This window comes from Aethalodelphis obliquidens, unplaced genomic scaffold, assembly GCF_003676395.1.
Source record: "Aethalodelphis obliquidens isolate GAN/ISIS:26980383/991018 unplaced genomic scaffold, ASM367639v1 scaffold89, whole genome shotgun sequence".
Lineage (NCBI taxonomy): Eukaryota > Metazoa > Chordata > Mammalia > Artiodactyla > Delphinidae > Aethalodelphis > Aethalodelphis obliquidens.
Genome location: NW_020838033.1, coordinates 197,554 through 220,263, shown reverse-complemented (window position 1 = coordinate 220,263; position 22,710 = coordinate 197,554). Strand labels below are relative to the sequence as shown.

The following is a 22,710-nucleotide window of genomic DNA, read 5'->3' as shown; positions in this document are numbered from 1 at the left end:
TTACCTCCTACCGCCACCTTTTTAAAAAATAAAGGGGCTTTGATTCATATTGGAGATCTGGGGAAGGGAAAACTAAGGTGGTAAAATGAAAAAAGTCAACCTATTTCCACCCCACCCCCCCCAATTTTTTTCAGATGTTTAAAATGTGGTAAAATAAAGACTCAGAAGAAAAATTTTAGATATATTTAGATTTCATATTATATTCATTTAGAAAAAAATAGAAGAGTGAGGAAAACAATTAGATGGAAAAGAGAAAAAGATTCCAAGGTATCAAAGGAGAAGGGAGTAAGTTCCAAAGCATTATAGCCTTAGCTCATGGACCAAGAGACTATCAGCTTTGTGCATCTCAACGGTCAATTCTGATTAATCACAGTTTTAAGTTCTTTAACTGTTACTTAGACAACAAGATTTATTTCAAAATGGAATAGCAGGGGGAAAAACGGGGATAGCAGACATCCAGGGGGAGAAATTCTTGAGAGAATATTGTATTAATAACAAAAAAAAAGTTCTCATATCAAATATAGCTCAAGACCATATCCAATACTTGGTGATTAATTTACTCATCCCTTCCACAGAGAATTATCAATTATTTTTAAATGACACCTTATTTTTAAAAAATTATCTTGAATTAAAAATAGGATACATGGTAATCAATACTTCTGAAAGAGAAATGAGAGAATGGACACCAAAGAACATGACAATTCCAAAAAAGGTAGGTATGACTCACTGGACTGGAAAACAATCTTAATTTAAAAAGCTACTATATCAAGTACAAGGTAATTCTTCCTTTAATATTTCCTATCATAGAAGCAGATTATTTAGTGCATCAAAAGATTCTAGAAAAGGAGTTCCTTTCTAAGTCAAAAGAAAATTTCCTTATCCAAAACTTGATACTCCTCAGAAGTCAAGAGGTAAACGTACTTGGTACAAGAATGAGGTTGGTTCTGTCAAAACTGCACCTTTAGTGTTTTGTTCTAAAATACTATAGTCCCTGATACGAAAATGCAATCAAGTTAGGATTCACTGTTAACAAAGGCAGGGTACAGCACTCTAGGTATCTACACACCTAAAAGAACAAAGACATGACACATGGCTCATTTTGTCTCACTCTGGTGGCCTTCCATTACCAAATATCCATTGGCTCCCTTCCATGACATCTGCTTAATAGCCATTTGAGTTCTCCTTGAATTCTAGAATGCCTAAACTCCAGATTCCCAGTGATTCTAGGTTTTAGCTCTATTGGACTCTTCCAGAGTCCTAAAGGGAGCAGCCAGTTATCATACACACTCTAAGCCTGGTAGTGAAGGTTATCCTTCATGAATGCCAGTCCTTTTACAGCAGGTGTCACTATGTAACCCTCATGGGTGGTGTGGGAAGAGTAACTGCGGGCCATCTAGAAGTTTACAATCCTGGGAGGGAAAACTGGAGAGTGATCTGCCTGAATCAAACATGAAAATATGCCATAAAGTTTCTTTTTTGAATTTTGACTTAATTAGGTCCACTTTCATTAGACAAAAAGGGGAAGAAGTCCTTGGAATTTGAAACAATAACTATATTTGAATCAAGAATATATGAAATTATATTAAAAATGAAATGGTTCTGAAAAATGTCGTTCTAGTCCCCTCAATGTCCTCGGTTTTCCATAGAAAGGAATGAAAAAGAATTCAGTAATTTTTTTATACATACTTCAAAGTTTCTCTTACATTTTTAAATTTCAAAGCAACACAGAAACCAATGGAACTTTGTGTAACTGATCAAAATTTGAAGAAATGATTCACATGTACACACCCCAGAATCCTGCACGATGGATACAGCATAATGTTAACTACTATACAATGTAAGCTACAAACAAAAGCTGAGAGCTAAATTGAAGAAGCGAGTCCTATAGGTGTCTGACTTAGTCTTTCTGCAGACATGGGTACCACATGAAAATGTGAACAAAAAAGAATAAACCAAGCTCCCAGGTCTCACTTTTGAGGGTGGGGTGACAATTCCAAGCATATCTGGAACTGTACTCAAATGTCAGGATGAGTCATTCCACTCTTTAACATATTTTACTTACTCTGGTCAGCATAGTTTTTGGCCTTGAGTTCAAGTTGTCTTGTTTGAGATTCTAAAGATTCCACTCTGGTCTGTAAATCCTTTTTTTCCTGTTCTTGAGAGTCTTCAAATTCAATGAATTTCTAATAAAGAAGAAAAATACATTATTTTCATTAGATAAATGAAACATTTTTAACATTATAAACCCCTGTGTTTCTTGGTATCAAGAATCACAACTTGGCATTAACTACTCAAGAAGATCTCAGAATCATGAACTTAGGTTGATTTTTAGTTTCTCTATAAAAATTAAGGTTTACGGGACTTCTCTGGGGGTCCAGTGGTTGAGACTCCGTGCTTCCATTGCAGGGGACACGGGTTCGATCCCTGGTCAAGGGAACTAAGATCCCACATGCCACACAGCACGGCCAAAAAATTTAAAAAAAAAAAAAGTAATAATTAAGGTTTAAAATCTCCAAATATAGAAGGGAAAAGATGACAAAATAATATTTATGAAAGTGTTTCCACTTCATTATAACAGGCATTCCAAAGAAAATACATAGAGATTGGTTCAAGATGGTGGAGTAGAAGGACATGCTCTCACTCCCTCTCACAAGAACACCACAATCACAACTAACTGCTGAACAATCATCGACAGGAAGACACTGGAACTCACCAAAAAAGATACCCCACATCCAAAGACAAAGGAGAAGCCACAATGAGACGGTAGGAGGGGCACAATCACAGTAAAATCAAATCCCATAACTGCTGGGTGGGTGACTCACAGACTGGAGAACACTTAGACCACAGAAGTCCACCCACTGGAGTGAAGGTTCTGAGCCCCACGTCAGGCTTCCCAACCTGGGGGTCCGGCAACGGGAGGAGGAATTCCTAGAGAAACAGACTTTGAAGCCTAGTGGGATCTGATTGCAGGACTTCGACAGGACTGGGGGAAACAGAGACTCCACTCTTGGAGGGCACACACAAAGTAGTGTGTGCATCGAGACCCAAGGGAAGGAGCAGTGACCCCAGGGGAGACTGAACCAGACCTACCTGGTAGTGTTGGAGGGGCTCCTGCAGAGGCGGGGGGTGGCTGTGTGTCACCGTGAGGACAAGGACACTGGCAGCAGAAGTTCTGGGAAGTACTTCTTGGCGTGAGCCCTCCCAGAGTCTGCCCTTAGCCCCACCAAAGAGCCCGGGTATGCTCCAGTGTTGGGTCGCCTCAGGCCAAACAACCAACAGGGAGGGAACCCAGCCCCACCCATCAGCAAACAAGTGGATTAAAGTTTTACTGAGCTCTGCCCAGCAAAGCAACAGCCAGCTCTACCCACCACCACTCCCTCCCATCAGGAAACTTGCACAAGCCTCTTAGATAGCCTCATCCACTAGAGGGCAGACAGGAGAAGCAAGAAGAACTACAATCCTGCAGCCTGTGGAACAAAAACCACACTCACAGAAAGGTAGACAAGATGAAAAGGCAGAGGGCTATGTACCAGATGAAGGAACAAGATAAAACCCCAGAAAAACAACTAAATGAAGTGGAGATAGGCAACCTTCCAGAAAAAGAATTCAGAATAATGATAGTAAAGATGATCCAGGACCTTAGAAAATGAATGAAGGCAAAGATCAAGAAGATGCAAGAAATGTTTAACAAAGATCTAGAAGAATTAAAGAACAAACAAGCAGAGATGAACAACACAATAACTGAAATGAAAAATACACTAGAAGGAATCAATAGCAGAATAACTGAGGCAGAAGAACGGATAAGTGACCTGGAAGACAGAATGATGGAATTCACTGCTGCGGAACAGAATAAAGAAAAAAGAATGAAAAGAAATGAAGACAGCCTAAGAGACCTCTGGGACAACATTAAACGCAACAACATTCGCATTATAGGGGTCCCAGAAGGAGAAGAGAGAGAGAAAGGACCCAAGAAAATATTTGAAGAGATTATAGACGAAAACTTCCCTAACATGGGAAAGGAAATAGCCACCCAGGAAATAGTCCAGGAAGTGCAGAGAGACCCATACAGGACAAACCCAAGGAGAAACACGTCGAGACACATAGTAATGAAATTGGCAAAAATTAAAGGCAAAGAAAAATTACTGAAACCAGCAAGGTAAAAAGGACAAATAACATAAAGGGAACTCCCATAAGGTTAACAGCTGATTTCTCAGCAGAAACTCTACAAGCCAGAAGGGAGTGGCATGATATACTCAAAGTGATGAAAGGGAAGAAACTACAACCAAGATTACTCTACCAGGCAAGGATCTCATTCAGATTTGATGGAGAAATCAAAAGCTTTACAGACAAGCAAAAGCTAAGAGAATTCAGCACCACCAAACCAGCTCTACAACAAATGCTAAAGGAACTTCTCTAAGTGGGAAACACAGGAGAAGAAAAGGACCTACAAAAACAAACCCAGGGCTTCCCTTGTGGCGCAGTGGTTCAGAATCTGCCTGCCAATGCAGGGGACACGGGTTCGAGCCCTGGTCTGAGAAGATCCCACATGCCGCGGAGCAACTGGGCCCGTGAGCCACAATTACTGAGCCTGCGCGCCTGAAGCCTGTGCTCTGCAACAACAGAGGCCGCGATAGTGAGAGGCCTGCGCATCGCGATGAAGAGTGGCCCCCGCTTGCCACAACTAGAGAAAGCCCATGCACAGAAACGAAGACCCAACACAGCCATAAATAAATAAATAAATACATTAAAAAAAAAAAAACAAACCCAAAACAATTAAGAAAATGGTAATAGGAACATACATATCGATAATTACCTTAAATGTGAACGGATTAAATGCTTCAACCAAAAGACACAGGCTGGCTGAATGGATTCAAAAATAAGACCCATATATATGCTGTCTAGAAGAGACCTATTTCAGACCTAGGGACACATTCAGACTGAAACTGAGGGGATGGAAAAAGATATTCCATGCAAATGGAAATAAAAAGAAAGCTGGGGCTTCCCTGGTGGCGCAGTGGTTGAGAGTCCGCCTGCTGATGCAGGGGACATGGGTTCGTGCCCCGGTCTGGGAAGATCCCATATGACGTGGAGCAGCTAGGCCCGTGAGCCGTGGCCGCTGAACCTGCCCGTCTGGAGCCTGTGCTCCGCAACGGGAGAGGCCACAGCAGTGAGAGGCCCGCATACCACAAAAAAAAAAAAGAAAGCTGGAGTAGCAATACTCATATCAGATAAAATAGACTTTAAAATAAAGAATGTTACAAAAGACAAGGAAGGACACTACATAATGATCAAGGGATCAATCCAGGAAGAAGATATAACAATTATAAATATATATGCACCCAACACAGGAGCACCTCAATATATAAGGCAACTGCTAACGACTCTAAAAGAGGAAATCGACAATAACACAATAATAGTGGGGGACTTTTAACACCTCACTAACACCATTGGACAGATCACCCAAACAGAAAATTAATAAGGAAACACAAGCTTTAAATGACACAATAGACCAGACACATTTAATTGATATTTATAGGACATTCCATCCAAAAAGAGCAGATTACACTTTCTTCTCAAGTGTGCATGGGACATTCTCCGGGATAGATCATATCTTGGGTCACAAATCAATTCAAAAAAACTGAAATCATATCAAGCATCTTTTCTGACCACAACGCTACGAGATTAGAAGTGAATTACAGGGAAAAAAAACGTAAAAAACACAAACACATGGAGGCTAAACAATACGTTACTAAATAACCAAGAGATCACTGAAGAAATCAAAGACGAAATCGAAAAATACCGAGAGACAAATGACAATGAAAACACGATGATCCAAAACCTATGGGATGCAGCAAAAGCAGTTCTAAGAGGGAAGTTTATGGCTATACAAGCCTACCTCACGAAACAAGAAACATCTCAAATAAACAATCTAACGTTATATCTAAAGGAACTAGAGAAAGAAGAACAAACAAAACCCAAAGTTAGAAGGAAAGAAATCATAAAGATCAGAGCAGATATAAATGAAGTAGAAACAAAGAAAACAATAGCAAAGATCAATAAAACTAAAAGCTGGTTCTTTGAGAAGATAAACCAAATTGATAAACCATTAGCCAGACTCAACAAGAAAAAGAGGGAGTGGACTCAAATCAATAAAATTAGAAATGAAAACGGAGAAGTTACAATGGACACCGCAGAAATACAATCATCCTAAGAGACTACTACAAGCAACTCTATGCCAATAAAATAGACAACATGGAAGAAATGGACAAATTTTTAGAAAGGTATAACCTTCCGAGACTGAACCAAGAAGAAACAGAAAATATGAACAGACCAATCACAAATAATGAAATTGAAACTGTGATTAAAAATCTTCCAACAGGGCTTCCCTGGTGGTGCAGTGGTTGAGAGTCCGCCTGCCAATGCAGGGGACACGGGTTCGTGCCCCGGTCCGGGAAGATCCCACATGCCACGGAGCGGCTGAGCCCGTGAGCCATGGCCGCTGAGCTTGCGCATCCGGAGCCTGTGCTCCACAACGGGAGAGGCCACAACAGTGAGAGGCCCGCATACAGAAAAAAAAAAAAAATCTTCCAACAAACAAAAGCCCAGGACCAGATGGCTTCACAGGTGAATTCTATCAAACATTTAGAGAAGAGCTAACACCCATCCTTCTCAAACTCTTCCAAAAAATTGCAGAGGAAGGAAAACTTGCAAACTCATTCTATGAGGCCACCATCACCCTGATACCAAAACCAGACAAAGATACTACAAAATAAGAAAATTACAGACCAATATCACTGATGAATATAGATGCAAAAATTCTCAACAAAATACTAGCAAACAGAATCCAACAACACATTAAAAGGGTCATACACCATGATCAAGTGGGATTTATCCCAGGGATGCAAGGATTCTTCAATATATGCAAATCAATGTGATACACCAAATTAACAAATTGAAGAATAAAAACCATATGATCATCTCAATAGATGCAGAAAAAGCTTTCGACAAAATTCAACACCCATTTATGATAAAACCTCTCCAGAAAGTGGGCATAGAGGGAACCTACCTCAACATAATACAGGCCATATATGACAAATCCACAGCAAACATCATTCTCAATGGTGAAAAACTGAAAGCATTTCCTCTAAAATCAGGAAAAAGAGAAGGATGTCCACTCTCACCACTATTATTCAACATAGTTTTGGAAGTCCTAGCCATGGCACTCAGAGAAGAAAAAGGAATAAAAGAAATACAAGTTGGAAAACTTGAAGTAAAACTGTCACTGTTTGCAGATGACATGATACTATACATAGAGAATCCTAAAGATGCCACCAGAAAACTACTAGAGCTAATCAATGAATTTGGTAAAGTTGCAGGATACAAAATTAATGCACAGGGCTTCCCTGGTGGCGCAGTGGTTGAGAGTCGCCTGCCGATGCAGGGGACACGGGTTCGTGCCCCGGTCCAGGAGGATCCCACATGCCGCAGAGCGGCTGGGCCCGTGAGCCAAGGCCGCTGAGCCTGCGCGTCTGGAGCCTGTGCTCCACAATGGGAGAGGCCACAACAGTGAGAGGCCTGCGTACCATAAAAAAAAAATTAATGCACAGAAATCTTTTGCATTCCTATACACTAATGATGAAAAATCTGAAAGAGAACTTAAGGAAACACTCCCATTTACCCTTGCAACAAAAGAATAAAATACCTAGGAATAAACCTACCTAGGGAGACAAAAGACCTGTATGCAGAAAACTATAAAACACTGATAAAAGAAATTAAAGAGGATACCAACAGATGGAGAGATATACCATGTTCTCGGATTGGAAGAATCAATATTGTGAAAATGACTATACTACCCAAAGCAATCTACAGATTCACTGCAATCCCTATCAAATTACCAATGGCATTTTTCACAGAACTAGAACAAAAAATCTTAAAGTTTGTATGGAGACACAAAAGACCCCGAATAGCCAAAGCAGTCTTGAGGGAGAAAAACGGAGCTGGAGGAATCAGACTCCCTGACTTCAGACTATACTACAAAGCTACAGTAATCAAGACAATACGGTACTGGCACAAAAACAGAAATATATATCAATGGAACAGGATAGAAAGCCCAGAGATAAACCCATGCACCTATGGTCAACTAATCTATGACAAGGAGGCAAGCATATACAATGGAGAAAAGACAGTTTCTTCAATAAGTGGTGCTGGGAAAACTGGACAGCTACATGTAAAAGAATGAAATTAGAACACTCCCTAACACCATACACAAAAATAAACTCAAAATGGATTAGAGACCTAAATGTAAGACCGGACACTATAAAACTCTTAGAGGAAAACAAAGGAAGAACACTCTTTGACATAAATCACAGCAAGATCCTTTTTGACCCACCTCCTAGAGTAATGGAAATAAAAACAAAAATAAACAAATGGGACCTAATGAAACTTAAAAGCTTTTGCAAAGCAAAGGAAACTACAAACAAGATGAAAAGACAACCCTCAGAATGGGAGAAAATATTTGCAAACAAATCAACGGACAAAGGATTAATCTCCAAAACATACAAAGAGTTCATGCAGCTCAATATTAAAAAAACAAACAACCCAATCCAAAAATGGGCAGAAGACCTAAAGAGACATTTCTCCAAAGAGGACATACAGATGGCCAAGAAGCACATGAAAAGCTGCTCAACATTACTAATTATTAGAGAAATGCAAATCAAAACTACAGTGAGGTTATCACGTCACACCAGTTAGAATGGGCATCATCAAAAATCTACAAACAACAAATGCCGGAGAGGGCGTGGAGAAAAGGGAACCCTGCTGCACTGTTGGTGGGAATGTAAATTGGTACAGCCACTATGGAGAACAGTATGGAGGTTCCTTAAAAAACTAAACAGAATTACCATATGACCCAGCAATCCCACTACTGGGCATATACCCAGAGAAAACCATAATTCAAAAAGACACATGCACCCCAATGTTCACTGCAGCACCATTTACAACAGCCAGGTCATGGAAGCAACCTAAATGCCATCGACAGACGAATGGATAAAGACGATGTGGTACATATATGCAATGGAATATTACTCAGCCATAAACAGGAACGAAATTGGGTCATTTGTTGAGACGTGGATGGATCTAGAGACTGTCATACAGAGTGAAGTCAGTCAGAAAGAGAAAAACAAATATCGTATATTAACACATATATGTGGAACCTAGAAAAATGATACAGATGAACCGGTTTGCAGGGCAGAAATAGAGACACAGATATAGAGAACAAAAGTATGGACACCAAGCAGGGAAAGCAGCGGAGGGGTGGGGGAGTAGTGTGATGAATTGGGAGACTGGGATTGACATGTATACACTGAGGTGTATAAAATGGATGACTAATAAAGAACCTGCTCTATAAAAAAAAATTAAATTTTTAAAAAAGTGGAATTACTGTGTTAAAAAAATACATATACCTACTCCAAATATATAAATCCTTTAACTTAACTAGTATACTTACATATTCATCTGAGTTCAATACATAATTTTTTACATAATTTTGTATATAATATGTAAAAGAGAAAACTAAAGGATGGAATATCAATAAATATATTTAAACGATTATTTGATTAGTGAACAGTCTTCTAAATTACCTGAATCATGTGCTAGAAATATCTCCACCAGTCAAATTTAATTTATTAAAATCATTCTCATCATGGAGAGATTATCAATAAATCTCAGTCTTCACCTTGTTTTTTAAATTGTTTTATCTGCATCACTTGACAACTGATCACTCGCTCCTCCTTAAAACTTTTTTTTCTCCCAGTTGGGTTTTTTCCTTGTTTTCCTTCCACTTTGCTGGCTGCTCCTTCTTGGTCTTTGTTTGTTCTTCCTCTTGTCCCCACCTTCTTAACACTGGCAAGCTCAGTCCCTGGACAACTCTTTCTCTTCATTGTTTATTCTTATTCCCTGTGATCTCATCCAGTTTCAAAACTTTAAATACTAAATGAATGCTGACAACCTCCAAATTTCTAGCCCAGCCTCTAGCCCAGACCTGAATTCCAGATTTGTAATGTCCAGTTGCCTTCTGGACAACTCCATCTGAATGTCTAATAAGAACCTTAAACTTAATATGTCAAAGCCTGCTCCTCCTGGTCTTACCTAGCTCATTAAGTTACTGTGGTCAGTTGCTCAGGCCCAAAATTCTACTCATTCTCTAATACGTGATATCCAATTCAACAGCAAATCTACCTTCAGATCTGACCACTTTTCATCATCTCCATCACCATCCTGGTCTGTGCCACCATTATCTATTGCCTGGATTAGTGCAGTAGCAATAGCCTCCTAACCGGCCTCCTTACTTCCACCCTTGTACCTCTACAATGCATTTTCCATACAGTAGTTAGGGTGACCCTTTTTAAAAATCAGATCAGTGTACTCTTCTGCTTGAAATCCTCTGATTGCTTGCATTCTCCCAAAGTCCTTACCAGAGACCCCCCAGGATGAATACAATCTATCATCTTCTTACTTCTTTGACATCATCTTCTACTACTCTTCCCCCAGATATCCAAATGGCTTGCTCATCCTCACCTCCTTAACATCTTTGTTCAAATGTCAGTTTTTACTAAGACTTTTTTTGCCCATCATATTTAAAACTGCAATATGTACTCCCTACTTCCCTTCCTGCTTTTTTTCTCTATTGCACTTACCTTCATCTAACATACTATATACTTTAGTAATTTATCTTATTTATTATCTGCCTTGCCTCACTAGAATGTAGGTTCCATGAGGGCAGGGATTTGTTTTGCTTGCTGTTGTTATTCCCAGTGCAAAGAATGATGATGGCACACAGCAGGTGCTCAAATATTTGTTAAACAAATGAATACATAAATGAAAAAACTTTCACAGTAAAAAAACTAAAATCCATAGAGAAAACTGTATAATTCACAAATAAACTTAGATATCACTAAATACACTCTAGTTTTAATACGAAGTTTGCTGTCTATTACCTACTTTATGTGTCCTAAAACTTTTCAGTCACTGTAGTGGACATTGTTTTTTGTCTTGTACACACTGTCTTCCTTTGAGGAACTTCTCCCCAGTTTCATGCGAAATCTATTCAGTCTATGCATTTCGATTCGTGAGGACTCCATCTCCCTATGGGTGGGCATATGACCTGAACCAGACTGATCAGAGTCCTCTCTGGGACATTTGCCAGTTTTTAGGAAGAATACAACCTCTCTTCCTCTGGAATCCCAAACTCTTAAGAATCTAGCAGGCTTAAGCTGCAGAGGGACATCCTTTTCAACAGGTGGAAGGAGCATGCCTGAAAACAAAGCCAATGTTAAAGGAAAACAACAAGGGGGGAAAACCCCTAATTAAAGATACCATTTGAGTTCCTACACTCAATATTTCCTGAGGCTGGCATTTCCCAATTGTTTTATTTTTTCAGTGACATAAACCAATAAATTCTATTTTATATAAGCTTGAGTTGGTTTCTATCACAAGAAACTAAAAGCATCCTAATATATTCAGCTACTTTCCCTCAAGAACCATTTTATTTTCTCATTTTATTAGCCAATATTTTCCTAATCTTTGAAGCCTGAAACCTCCAACATCTGTAACACTGGTTCTTAATCATTTGGAGTTCCACAGACTGATTTGGGAATTTGATATATCCATGAACCATGTTTCCCCAGAAGAAATGCCCTCACCTAACCCAAATTCTACCTATTTTTCTCAGAGGCTCAGAGACCGTTTGAGCCCTTCCACAAACCCCACATTTAGCACCCCTGCCCTTTTCTGTGAAAATATTCCATATTTGTCATTGTTTATTTTTTGTAGAATATTAATCTAAAAATGATTACATAAAGAAGGAGTAAAGGTTATAGTAAATGTAGGAAAAGAGGTAAACTTGACAAATCATTCATTCACTCAAGAAACGACTACTTTAAAAAGGGGAGGGGTGGGATTCCCTGGCGGCCCAGTGGTTAAGACTCCACGCTACCACTGTAGGGGGCGTGGGTTCGATCCCTGGTCGAAGAACTAAGATCTTGTATGCCACGTGGCGCAGCGGGGAAAAAAAAAAAAGAAAGAAACGACTACTTACTTAAACTACTTACTATGTGCCAGGCACATGGAATATGACTGTGAGTATCATACTATCCCTGCCTTCCAAGGGTGTTCACTGGCTACAAATTGAATGCAGGCAGATGATACAAAGGTTACATTGAACAGAAAAGCAGCATTATGTAACAGGATGTTGCTGATGGAGTCTGAGTAAGTTATTTCAACATTTTACCTGGGGACAGAAGCAAAGACTAAGAATTAATAAGAAAATGTAATTATTTTTTTGCCTGCTTTGAAAATGATGCTCCCTTGGCTAACGGAACTGCCATATCTGGGCAAATAACCAGAAAGTCTTATTTCAGGCTTGTGTGCTATAGATAAAATGTTGTTTTAAAGAACATACAGCACCATAAAAAGAAACGAAATTGAGCTATTTGTAACGAGGTGGATGGACCTAGAGTCTGTCATACAGGGTGAAGTAAGTCAGAAAGAGAAAGACAAATACCGTATGCTAACACATATATATGGAATTTAAGAAAAAAAAATGTCATGAAGAACCTAGGGGTAAGACAGGAATAAAGACCTACTAGAGAATGGACTTGAGGATATGGGGAGGGGGAAGGGTAAGCTGTGACAAAGTGAGAGAGTGGCATGGACGTATATACACTACCAAATGTAAAATAGATAGCTAGTGGGAAGCAGCCACATAGCACAGGGAGATCAGCTCGGTGCTTTGTGACCACCTAGAGGGGTGGGATAGGGAGGGCTGGAGGGAGGGAGACACAAGAGGGAAGAGATATGGGAACATATGTATAACTGATTCACTTTGTTATAAAGCAGAAGCTAACACACCACTGTAAAGCAATTATACTCCAATAAAGATGTAAAAAAAAAAAAAGAACATACAGCAGATGTTTACCAAGTAACACCTAAAATGCTGTACAAAGGGTACAAACTTCCACTTACAAGTCCTGGTGATATAATGCACAGCATGGTTACTATAGTTAAAAATCCTACTGTATTGTATATTTGAAGGTTGCTAAGAGTCGATTTTTTTTTTAAGTTCTCACCACACACACAAAAAGTATGTGAAGTGATGGCAATGTGTTAACTAACTTTTTGTGGTAATCATTTTGCAACATATACCTTTACCAAATCATTACGTTGTACACTTTAAACTTATACCATACGTCAATTATTTCTCCATAAAGCTAGTAAAAAATCCAACTTTACCACTATCCCGCCTTTTCAGAACTCCTTTCTGAATGACAGAAGAAATATCGTCACAGACACACAGCTTCATTTCTTAGCGACCCAGTTTGGCTGCACAGGGCATGAATAATCCAAAACTATTTAGCAGTCACTATTATATGCTTACTCTTCAAGCCGGCCTACACCTAGATGGTTCAAGCTTCCGCTTTTTTCACATTTTATTACTTAAAGTAAATATCACCTTAAGTAAACAGAGCAAAAAGAAGAGAGATTTTTTTTTTTCCCCCAAAATGATGCGACCGTTTTTTGGACCGGCAGGGTTATTTAACTTCAAATGGAAATCTCTTGTTTCTGCAGTTTCCCTTCACAGGAAATGACTGGAAATAATGAAAATATTCCAAAGCAAATACATAATCCCAGGCCTCTCCTTCAAGCAAATTAAAACAGATAAACTTAGAGACTTCAAAATGAACTGTTTCTCTCAAGGGTATATGTTTTTTCCTTTCTTATTCTGAACAGTGGATCTTAAGCTTTTTGGAATCATGAACTGCTTTGAGAATCTTATGAATATAGACCTTTCCCCAAGAAAATAAATATATGAAGCAGGGAATTCCCTGGTGGTCCAGTGGTTAAGAATCTGCCTTCCAATGCAAGGGAGGCGGGGTTCGATCCCTGGTCAGGGAACTAAGATCCCACATGCCTCGGGGCAACTAAGCCCGTGTGCTGCAACGAAGATCCTCACAGCCAAAAATAAATAAATAAATGTGAAGAATTACAAAGTATTAAAAAATATATATGAAGCAAACTAGTCATTCAATTTCAGTGCATCTTCAAGCTCTATAAGAAATCAAGAATGATTTTCCCCATTTATAAAAATTATGTTAATTGTTGATTTTTAAAAATAAATTTTTAAATTTCTCTCTTGAAAAATCCCATTTTGTTTGTTTATTTGGAGGAGGTGGGCTGCACCACGCAGCTTGCAGGATCTCAGTTCCCCCACCAGAGATTGAACCCGGGCCACGGCAGTGAAAGTGCTGAATCCTAACCACTAGACCACCAGGGAACTCCAGAAAATCCCAATTTTAAATGTGCATTAAATCTTGTTTGGAAATGTACAGCTGCCGCCTTCATTTAAAATGATAATCACTATTGCACAACAAAAATAAATATGCCTCAGTTCTGATAAGGTATGTTAATAGATCACGCAGGGCACTGAAAGCCTGGTAGGATAAACACTTTTTTAAAAAATATTTATTTATTTTATTTATTTATTTTTATTTTTGGCTGCGTCGGGTCTTCATTGCAGCATGCAGGGCAGGATGTTTTAGTTGCAGTGCACAGGCTCTTCATTGCAGCACGAGGGCTTTTCTCTAGTTGTGGCGCACAGGTTTTCTTCTCTAGTTGTGGCATGTGGGCTCTGTAGTTTGTGGCACTCGGGCTTAGTAGTTGTGGCGCGCAGGCCCAGTTGCCCCGCGGCATGTGGGATCTTAGTTCCCCGACCAGGGATCGAACCCGCGTCCCCCGCACCATAAGGCAGATTCTTCACCACTGGACCACCAGGGAAGTCCTGATAAACACTTCTTAACAGCCTTCAAAGAGTAATCAAGAAAAAGTAACAAATGATTGAAATTATCTAAACTGTCATCCAAGAAACATATCTGTCAAACAGGCTAGTTTTTAGCGACTGTTTTGTGAAATATCCCTGATAACACAGATAACCTTGGAAAGAGAGGTTGCTATAGGGTAGGGTAACTCAAAAACACAATACTGATAATAAGTACAAAAAACTTCAGAAGATGACCTGGTTCTATATGGCACTTAGCAATAATGTGAAAGTGAGAAACATAAAAATTTAAGAAAAAAGAAAAAAAAATTTAAGAAAAAGAAAATTGGAATCGAAATAGAGAAGGTGCCATGAAATTCAATCAGCTGCTAAAATAAGACTGTTAGCAGAAAAAGGTTTAGATTCCTGGTCCTAATTGGAGTCCTTTTTCCTGGGTGTGGGTTAGAGGTAGAGCATAAGGGAGGTAATGAGAACTGTTCCTTTTTTCTATTCCTAACCTTCTCATACTATAGTGAAAATAATCAGGCAGTAGCTGGCACGGATTACACTAAGTAGAAAGTTCTCCAACAAGCCTTTCTACTTCTCTTCTACATTCAGAGATCCTAGGCGGGCTAGTTAGCATATGTGAGTACTGCTGAACCTCTTTGTAACTTTGTAGACTACAAACACGTCTGACTCTTGTTTTAAAGTCTTAACTTACTTCAAAAGACATGTCTGCTTTCTACTGCTGTATTTTCAACTTAACACACAAACTGAGATAACATAAAAATAGGAACATAGCCCATTCTGTCACTTTCTAGTCAAAGAAAAATTGTTGTCACAATTAAATAAAACCACACACTTATTTACAATGACTGTTCTCCAGATGCCGGCAGAAATACAGAATAGGCAGTGAGGTAGTACAAAGATACTTATTACAAACTACTTGGTAATGACATTCATAAGATTTACTCCTAACTTAAATAACGTATTAACTAAAAATTCTTTATCCACCCAACCAGTCCAAGCACTTACTTCATGACAGCCACCAAAGAAACACAGTAAACAGTTATCAACATAACATGCTAAGTACTACAATGGAAGCAAGTATAAGGGGCAATAGAAACATAGAGGAATAAGCAACTGAATCTGTTTTAAAAAAAAGAGAAGCCCTTTCAGCTGACTTTAAAAGAAACAGTTTATCTAACGAAGTGGGGTAAAGACACTCCAGGCAGAGGTAACAGCACATGCAAAGGCATAGAGGCATAAAGATCGGCATGTCCGGCATGTCCAGGGAGATAAAATTTGGGATTGGAATTTCAGTAAATGATGTAATGGGTAAACCATTAGCCAAAGAATATGTTGGGGAATCTCTCCTCTGACTCACAAAGGGAATAAGTGGGTAAATAAGGTTCCTTTTATCCATCTACCCTTTCAACACACAACTTGAGTATTCTAAGGTGCTGAGAATGTAGTAGATTGCAAAACAGATCTGCTCCCTATGCTCCATTGCTTGAAATTTGGCAGAAGAAAACAAACATTAAATATGTGTAACTGATGGGAATTCCCTGGTGGTCTAAGTGGTTAGGACTCAGCACTTTCACTGCAGGGGGCCCGGGCTCCATCCCTGGTTAGGGAACTAAGATCCCTCAAGCTGTGTGATACAGCCAAAAAAAAAAAAAAAAAAAAAAGTAACTGACAAAAGACTGATTTGTGAAGATAAGTTAACACAAAAGTTGCCGCTGAGGTTAATGCTGATGAGGGATGGCTGGTATTTGTTACTTTTTTGCTGCAGCAGCAGCAGCAGCAGCAGTCATAGTTTATTTGGTAAATAAATCAAATTAGTACACTGTACTATATTACATGCTTCACAATACAGAGAATCGTGTCTTCTTCACAGAGTTAAAAGTTGAAAACTGCAAAACGCTTTTTTTTTTTTTTTTTTTTTTTTTGCGGTACGCGGGCCTCTCACTGTTGCGGCCTCTTCCGTTGCGGAGCACAGGCTCCGGACGCGCAGGCTCAGCGGCCATGGCTCACGGGCCCAGCCGCTCCGCGGCAAGTGCGATCTTCCCGGACCGGGGCACAAACCCGTGTCCCCTGCATCGGCAGGCGGACTCCCAACCACTGCGCCACCAGGGAAGCCCAAAACACTTTTTTAACCGTTTGTTTTTATTTTCAGAGAGACAATTTTTTTTTTTTTGGAGTATGTTGATTTACAATGTCGTGTTAGTTTCAGGTGTACAGCAAAGTGAATCAGTAATACATATACATATATTCCACTCTTTTTTTAGATTATTTTTCCATATGGGCCATTACAGAGTATTGAGTAGAGTCTGTTACTTTCTAAATGACATCAACATGGGATAACAACACAACCTTGGTTTACAAGTCAGTCTCAGGCTCAGGCTTATATATGATGTGATACTTGCCAAGACTTTCTGAAATGAGGAGTTAACATTTCAAACTCTGAATACAAAATGAGACTTTAAAAAATCATAGTTCAAGTTCATACACAATGCAACCACACTGTAATCACATGACACAAGAAATAGTACAAGATATCAGAAAAGTTATACATATAATGGGAAACTAACTTGATATGACTCAAGGAAGACATTCCCGAGACATTGAAACTGAGACCTGAAGCCTAAAAAAAAAAAGTTTATAAAGTAAAGAGCAAAAAGTTCATCAAGCTGAAAGAAACCAAGGAAGTCCAGAATGGCCAAGCTTAGACATCTGGGAGAAAGAATGGCCTGAGATGAGGATGGAACGTAGATAAAGAACAAATCATATAGGGCCTTACAGGATACTGGATCACATTAAGGATGTTTAAATCCACTCATACCTTGAAAAGCTCTGTCTGTGAGGATACGGAGAATGGGCTGTGCTGAGAAGGGAACAAGAGTATCTGAAGGGAGACCAAAGGTTACCACAGTAATGAGAGATGATTACGTGCAGTAGCAGTGAGAATGGAGAGATGAGGAAGAATTCAAGATATTCTGGAGTTAAATAAACAGGATTGGTGACTGAATGAATGTAAAGGAGAAGAGAGAAGGAAAGCTCAGGAAAAAGTCTAGCTTTCTGATTTGGCCAATGGTGAGGATGGTGGTATCGCTTACCTAGGATAAACAGATGCAGGAGAGGTATGGGTAATATAATAGAACTGATTTTTAATATCAAGGTGAGCTACCTGTGAGGTATTCAAGTGCACCATATGGAATATTTATTTGTAAAGGTATCTCATTATTAGGAGTGTAACTGGTACAACCCACGCGGAAGTTAGCAACGTGGATCAAAGTCCTTAAAGAATGTATGAAAAGAGTGTTACTTTTATCATACTTTAAGAGCTTTGATATATAACGTTATATATAGTGTGATCCTACATTTACAAACTGGAGGAAGAGTAGACAGGCAAAATAAAAGCTTTGGAGGCATGTATTAAAATGGCTGTTTAGCAGTGGTGGGATTTAGGATGGCTTTATCTTTCTTTAACAGCCTTATTCTTAAGTAATGTAGGGTCTTCCCTGGCAGTCCAGTGGTTAAGGCTCTATGCTTTCACTGCGGAGGGTGCGGGTTCAACCCCTGGTCAGGGAGCTATGGTCCTGCATGCCACGCATCGCAGCCAAAAAAGAAAACAAAAAAAAAACCCAGTATTTTTAGGCAAAGTAATTAGGATTTTGGAGGCTCTACCCTTGCCAGAGACATTTTAAAGAAGAAAAAAAAAAAAGTAAATGAATGCTCATAAGAAGCCTATAAACATTCATATTGATTTAATGTGACAACTTCTGCCAGAGGCATAACTTTATAAAGATCATCACCCTCCACTACATTTGGCAAATGGTGGAGGCAGGGCAATGTCAAAATCAAGGCAAGTGAGGGGCAGTTTTTCTAATTATAAAACCGTCCTACCCCTGGAGAATTCTGGTTACTCCCTCCAAGCATAGGAGAGTTTGTTAGATCCCTCAGATATGCTGGTGTAGAGTACACATCACCCCCCAACCCCTGGCTGTCTGTCTCTCTCCCTCTCTCAGTTTCTCTCTCACGCTTTTTAAAAAAAGTGTTGGGAGTGGGATAAGAGCCCGTGAATGTGCTTTTTTAGCATGTGTTATAAATACATCTTCACTGGATACCCTTTCTCCTCTCAATAACTAATTAGCCAGAAACAAATGTAACTCCAGACAGAACTCTCCTGGGAGCAACTAGATACTGTTTAAAAGAAAACAAAACAAAAAAAGGCAGTAGACAATACACACTCATGTCAGGATCTAAAAAGAACAAGCAAAATGGTTTCAAATCCAGATGGCTTATAGGGGCTGTTTTGCCCTACTGTTCTGGAGAAAAACAAATACTTTGAAAAGGCAAGCTCCCTAAATTAAAAAAAAAGAAAGAAAGAAAAAAAAATCCCTAGAAACTGTTGTTTATTGGAGAAAGATGTCAAGAGACAAAAAACAAAAACAAACAAAAACCCATAACCTTTAAAATAGCAACTTTGAATACAGTAGTTCTCTAAAAAATACCGCTAAATAAAAGGCTGACTTACTGCTCAGAATCCACCCAGATATTATCCACCCCCCATTTACTCTGCAGAGTGGAGGAAGGAAAATATTTCCATTATTTTAAATAATCATTGCTATCAGTTAAGTTCAGTTAAATGAAATTGTTTTTCAATATAGTATCTTTTAAGAAATAAGAGGATAAACCATATTATTAAACAATGATTCCCCTCCCCCATCCCTAGAAAAAATTCTAGAAATTTTTAGAAAAAAATTTCTAATACAAATGACTCCATTTCTTCAAAACTAAATAACAAGGGGGTAGAAAAGGAGAACAGTTACAGATTAAGAGATGCCTAAGAGGCATCTTAAACCAAGTATAAATATGTGGACCATCTTCTTTCAACCCTAATTGAAACAACCAACTATAAAATTACATTTATAAGACAATTGGGGAAATGTGAACACTCATTAAATATTAGCTATTATTAAGACTAAAAAAAAAAGAATAATCATTTATAACTTAAGTATGATAATGTTTGCTTTTTTTTAAAACTCTTTTAGAGATACGCTGGTGTACAGTCTTTGATCTGCTTTAAAATTATGGTGGAGGGACTTCCCTGGTGGTGCAGTGGTTAAGAATCTGCCTGCCAAAAAAAAAAAAAAAGAATCTGCCTGCCAATGCAGGGGACATGGGTTCGAGCCCTGGTCCAGGGAGATCTCACATGCCACGGAACAACTGAGCCCATGCGCCACACTACTGAGCCTGCGCTCTAGAGCCCGCGAGCCACAACTACTGAAGCCCACACGCCTAGAGACCGTGCTCCACAGCAAGAGAAGCCACCGCAATGAGAAGCCCTGCACTGCAACGAAGAGTAGCCCCAGCTCGCCACAACTAGAGAAAACCCGCACGCAGCAACGAGGACCCAACGCAGCCAAAAACAAATAATAAATAAATAAATTTAAAAATTTAAAATTATGGTGGAGATGCTGAGGGGAAGTGGGGAGGGACAGATGGAACAATACTGGCTTGATACTGATAACTGTTAAAGTCGAGTGATGGATATGTGGGAGTTCATTATACTATTCCCTTCTACTTTAACACTTGGATATTTCCATAATAAAAAGTTTAAAGAAATAACTTGGAACAGAATTACTTGTAGCATTTAAGTTAATGATGAAATTTTGTAGTAAGAGCTTCCTGTCATTAAAAATCAAATAAATATGCACAAAGGGCCATGTACAAGGATATTTGCTGAAGTGCTATTTGTAACAGTTCAAAACTAGAAGATAACTTAAATGTCCATCAATAGAGAGTGAACAAGTAAATTATGATAGATCCATGTTATGGAAACCATGTAATTAGAGAATCAGAGTGAGAGTAAGGCTGAAAACAGGGGGAATGACTGGGAGAATAAAAGCACTAGTAAGTAATGTCCCTAGCAGGTCCCTAGCATCATCCCAGAGCAGCCAGGTGGTCCTCTTTGCCCACCCACACAGAAAATAAGAAGTTTGTTTTCTTAATAAATTCAGTAAGAGAGATTCTAGACTAGGGGAGAGATACCAGGCACAGCCAGGTGCCAAATGAAAAGAGAGAAATTAAATGAAAATCTATATACCAAACAGTAATACTGACAGTCCCCTTTCAGTTCCTGCTCTCACTCAGGTTCTCATAATAACTAGGTTTATCTACCACTCCACTCCCCACCCCCAGAGAGATTAATCTTTCCTTGGAAAAACTCAAATGTCTCTGAGAAAAGACCATGGGATAATACCGAAATCTGAGTTCACAAGACACAATAAATTGTGCCTAGGCACACAAAACTTCTGGCCATCCTTTTTTAGTGTCTTACTCTTAAAACGTGAAGGGATAATTAAGGGTTATCAGGCATTTGAAGCTCCAACCTGAAAAAGAGAGACCTAATATCAGGAAAAAAGGGGGGGGGGATGGAGGTACACTGAGGAAACAGACAAATCAGGGAACAAATAAAAGCTATAATTAATATCCTCAGAGACCAAAGAAAAGTCATTGCATCCATGAAACCAGAACAGTATACTATTTTCAAAAGAATTGGCGAAGAGGGGAAAACAAAAACAAGGGAGAGCTCTTAGAAACTACAAAAGCATGAATCAAAGAATCTAGCACTTGGGGGCTTCCCTGGTGGCGCAGTGGTTGAGAATCTGCCTGCCAATGCAGGGGACACGGGTTTGATCCCTGGTCCGGGAAGATCCCACATGCCGCAGAGCAACTAATCCCGTGCGCCACAACTACTGAGCCTGTGCTCTAGAGCTCGTGAGCCACAACTACTGAGCCCACGTGCCGCAACTACTGAAGCCCGTGCGCCTGGAGCCCATGTTCCGCAAGGAGAAGCCCGTGCACTGCAACGAAGAGTAGCCCCCGCTCGCTGCAACTAGAGAAAGCCCGCACACAACAGGGAGGGAGGGAAGAAGGAAGGAAGGAAGGAAGGAAGGAAGGAAGGAAGGAAGGAAGGGACCTAGCACTTATCCTGTCTTTCCTGTACACACTATACCTTAGGGTAACCAAACCGTTGATGAGGAGGAAGTTTTCTTTTATAAGAAAATTCAGCTAGGGACTCCCTGGTCGTCCAGTGGGTAAGACTCTGTGCTCCCAATGCAGGGGCCCGGGTTCTCTCCCTGGTCGGGGAACTAGATCCTGCATGCAGGCCTCAACTAAGAGTTCGCATGCTGCAACTAAGAAGTCTGCATGCTGCATCTGAAAAAAAAGATACCGTGTGCCGCAACAAAGATCCCACGTGCTGCAACTAAGACCAGGCACAGCCAAAACAAATAAATAAATATTAAAACAAAAAAGAAAAGAAAATAAAGCTAAAAAATGCTGAATGAATAATTGAGTTAGAATAGAACCATTTCCCAATCCTTAATGAAATAACAAGGAATATCCAGTCACTGTGCAGATTCACCTGGTTGCCTCACAAATACGTTTATAGTCAGGATCCAAACAAAGTCCTTAAGTTGCATTTGGATGATATATCTCTTAGGACGCTCTTAAATGACAGATTCCCCAGTCCTTTTCACCCAATGGTCTTAGTAACCATTGATGATCTTAGAGGGAATACTATAAAACTATTGTAAAGTATAATTTAGATCTATCCAGACACAGGTTGTTGCCAGTTATGAGTAAATGAAACTGAACAGGCAATTCATAGAAAAGGATCACAATAGTGATCTGAGAAAAGCAAATTAAAAGAAGAGGTTATTTCACACACATCAGAGTGGCAGCAAAACCCAGAAAGTCAGACGGTATTGAGTGTTGGCAAAAATACAGGAAAATAACTCTTATACACTACTGGTGGGAATATATACACCCCTTTTGACAAGAAATGTGGCCATATCTTTTTTTTTTTTTTTTTTTTTTTTTTTTTTTTT

General features: G+C 39.4%; 1 protein-coding gene across 8 annotated transcripts in view; it reads right to left on the bottom strand.

Moving 5' to 3' along the window:
• SPAG9 (sperm associated antigen 9) overlaps positions 1 to 22,710 on the bottom strand; it is a 143,487-nt gene that overhangs the window by 93,975 nt on the left and 26,802 nt on the right. For 7 of the 8 annotated variants that reach the window (XM_027094573.1, XM_027094574.1, XM_027094576.1 and 4 more), the window contains exon 2: positions 2,063 to 2,183. In XM_027094573.1, coding sequence (XP_026950374.1) covers positions 2,063 to 2,183 — 121 coding nt within the window. Of the gene's footprint in view, positions 1 to 2,062; positions 2,184 to 22,710 lie in introns of those variants that run through there. The other variant, XM_027094580.1, reaches the window with a different exon arrangement.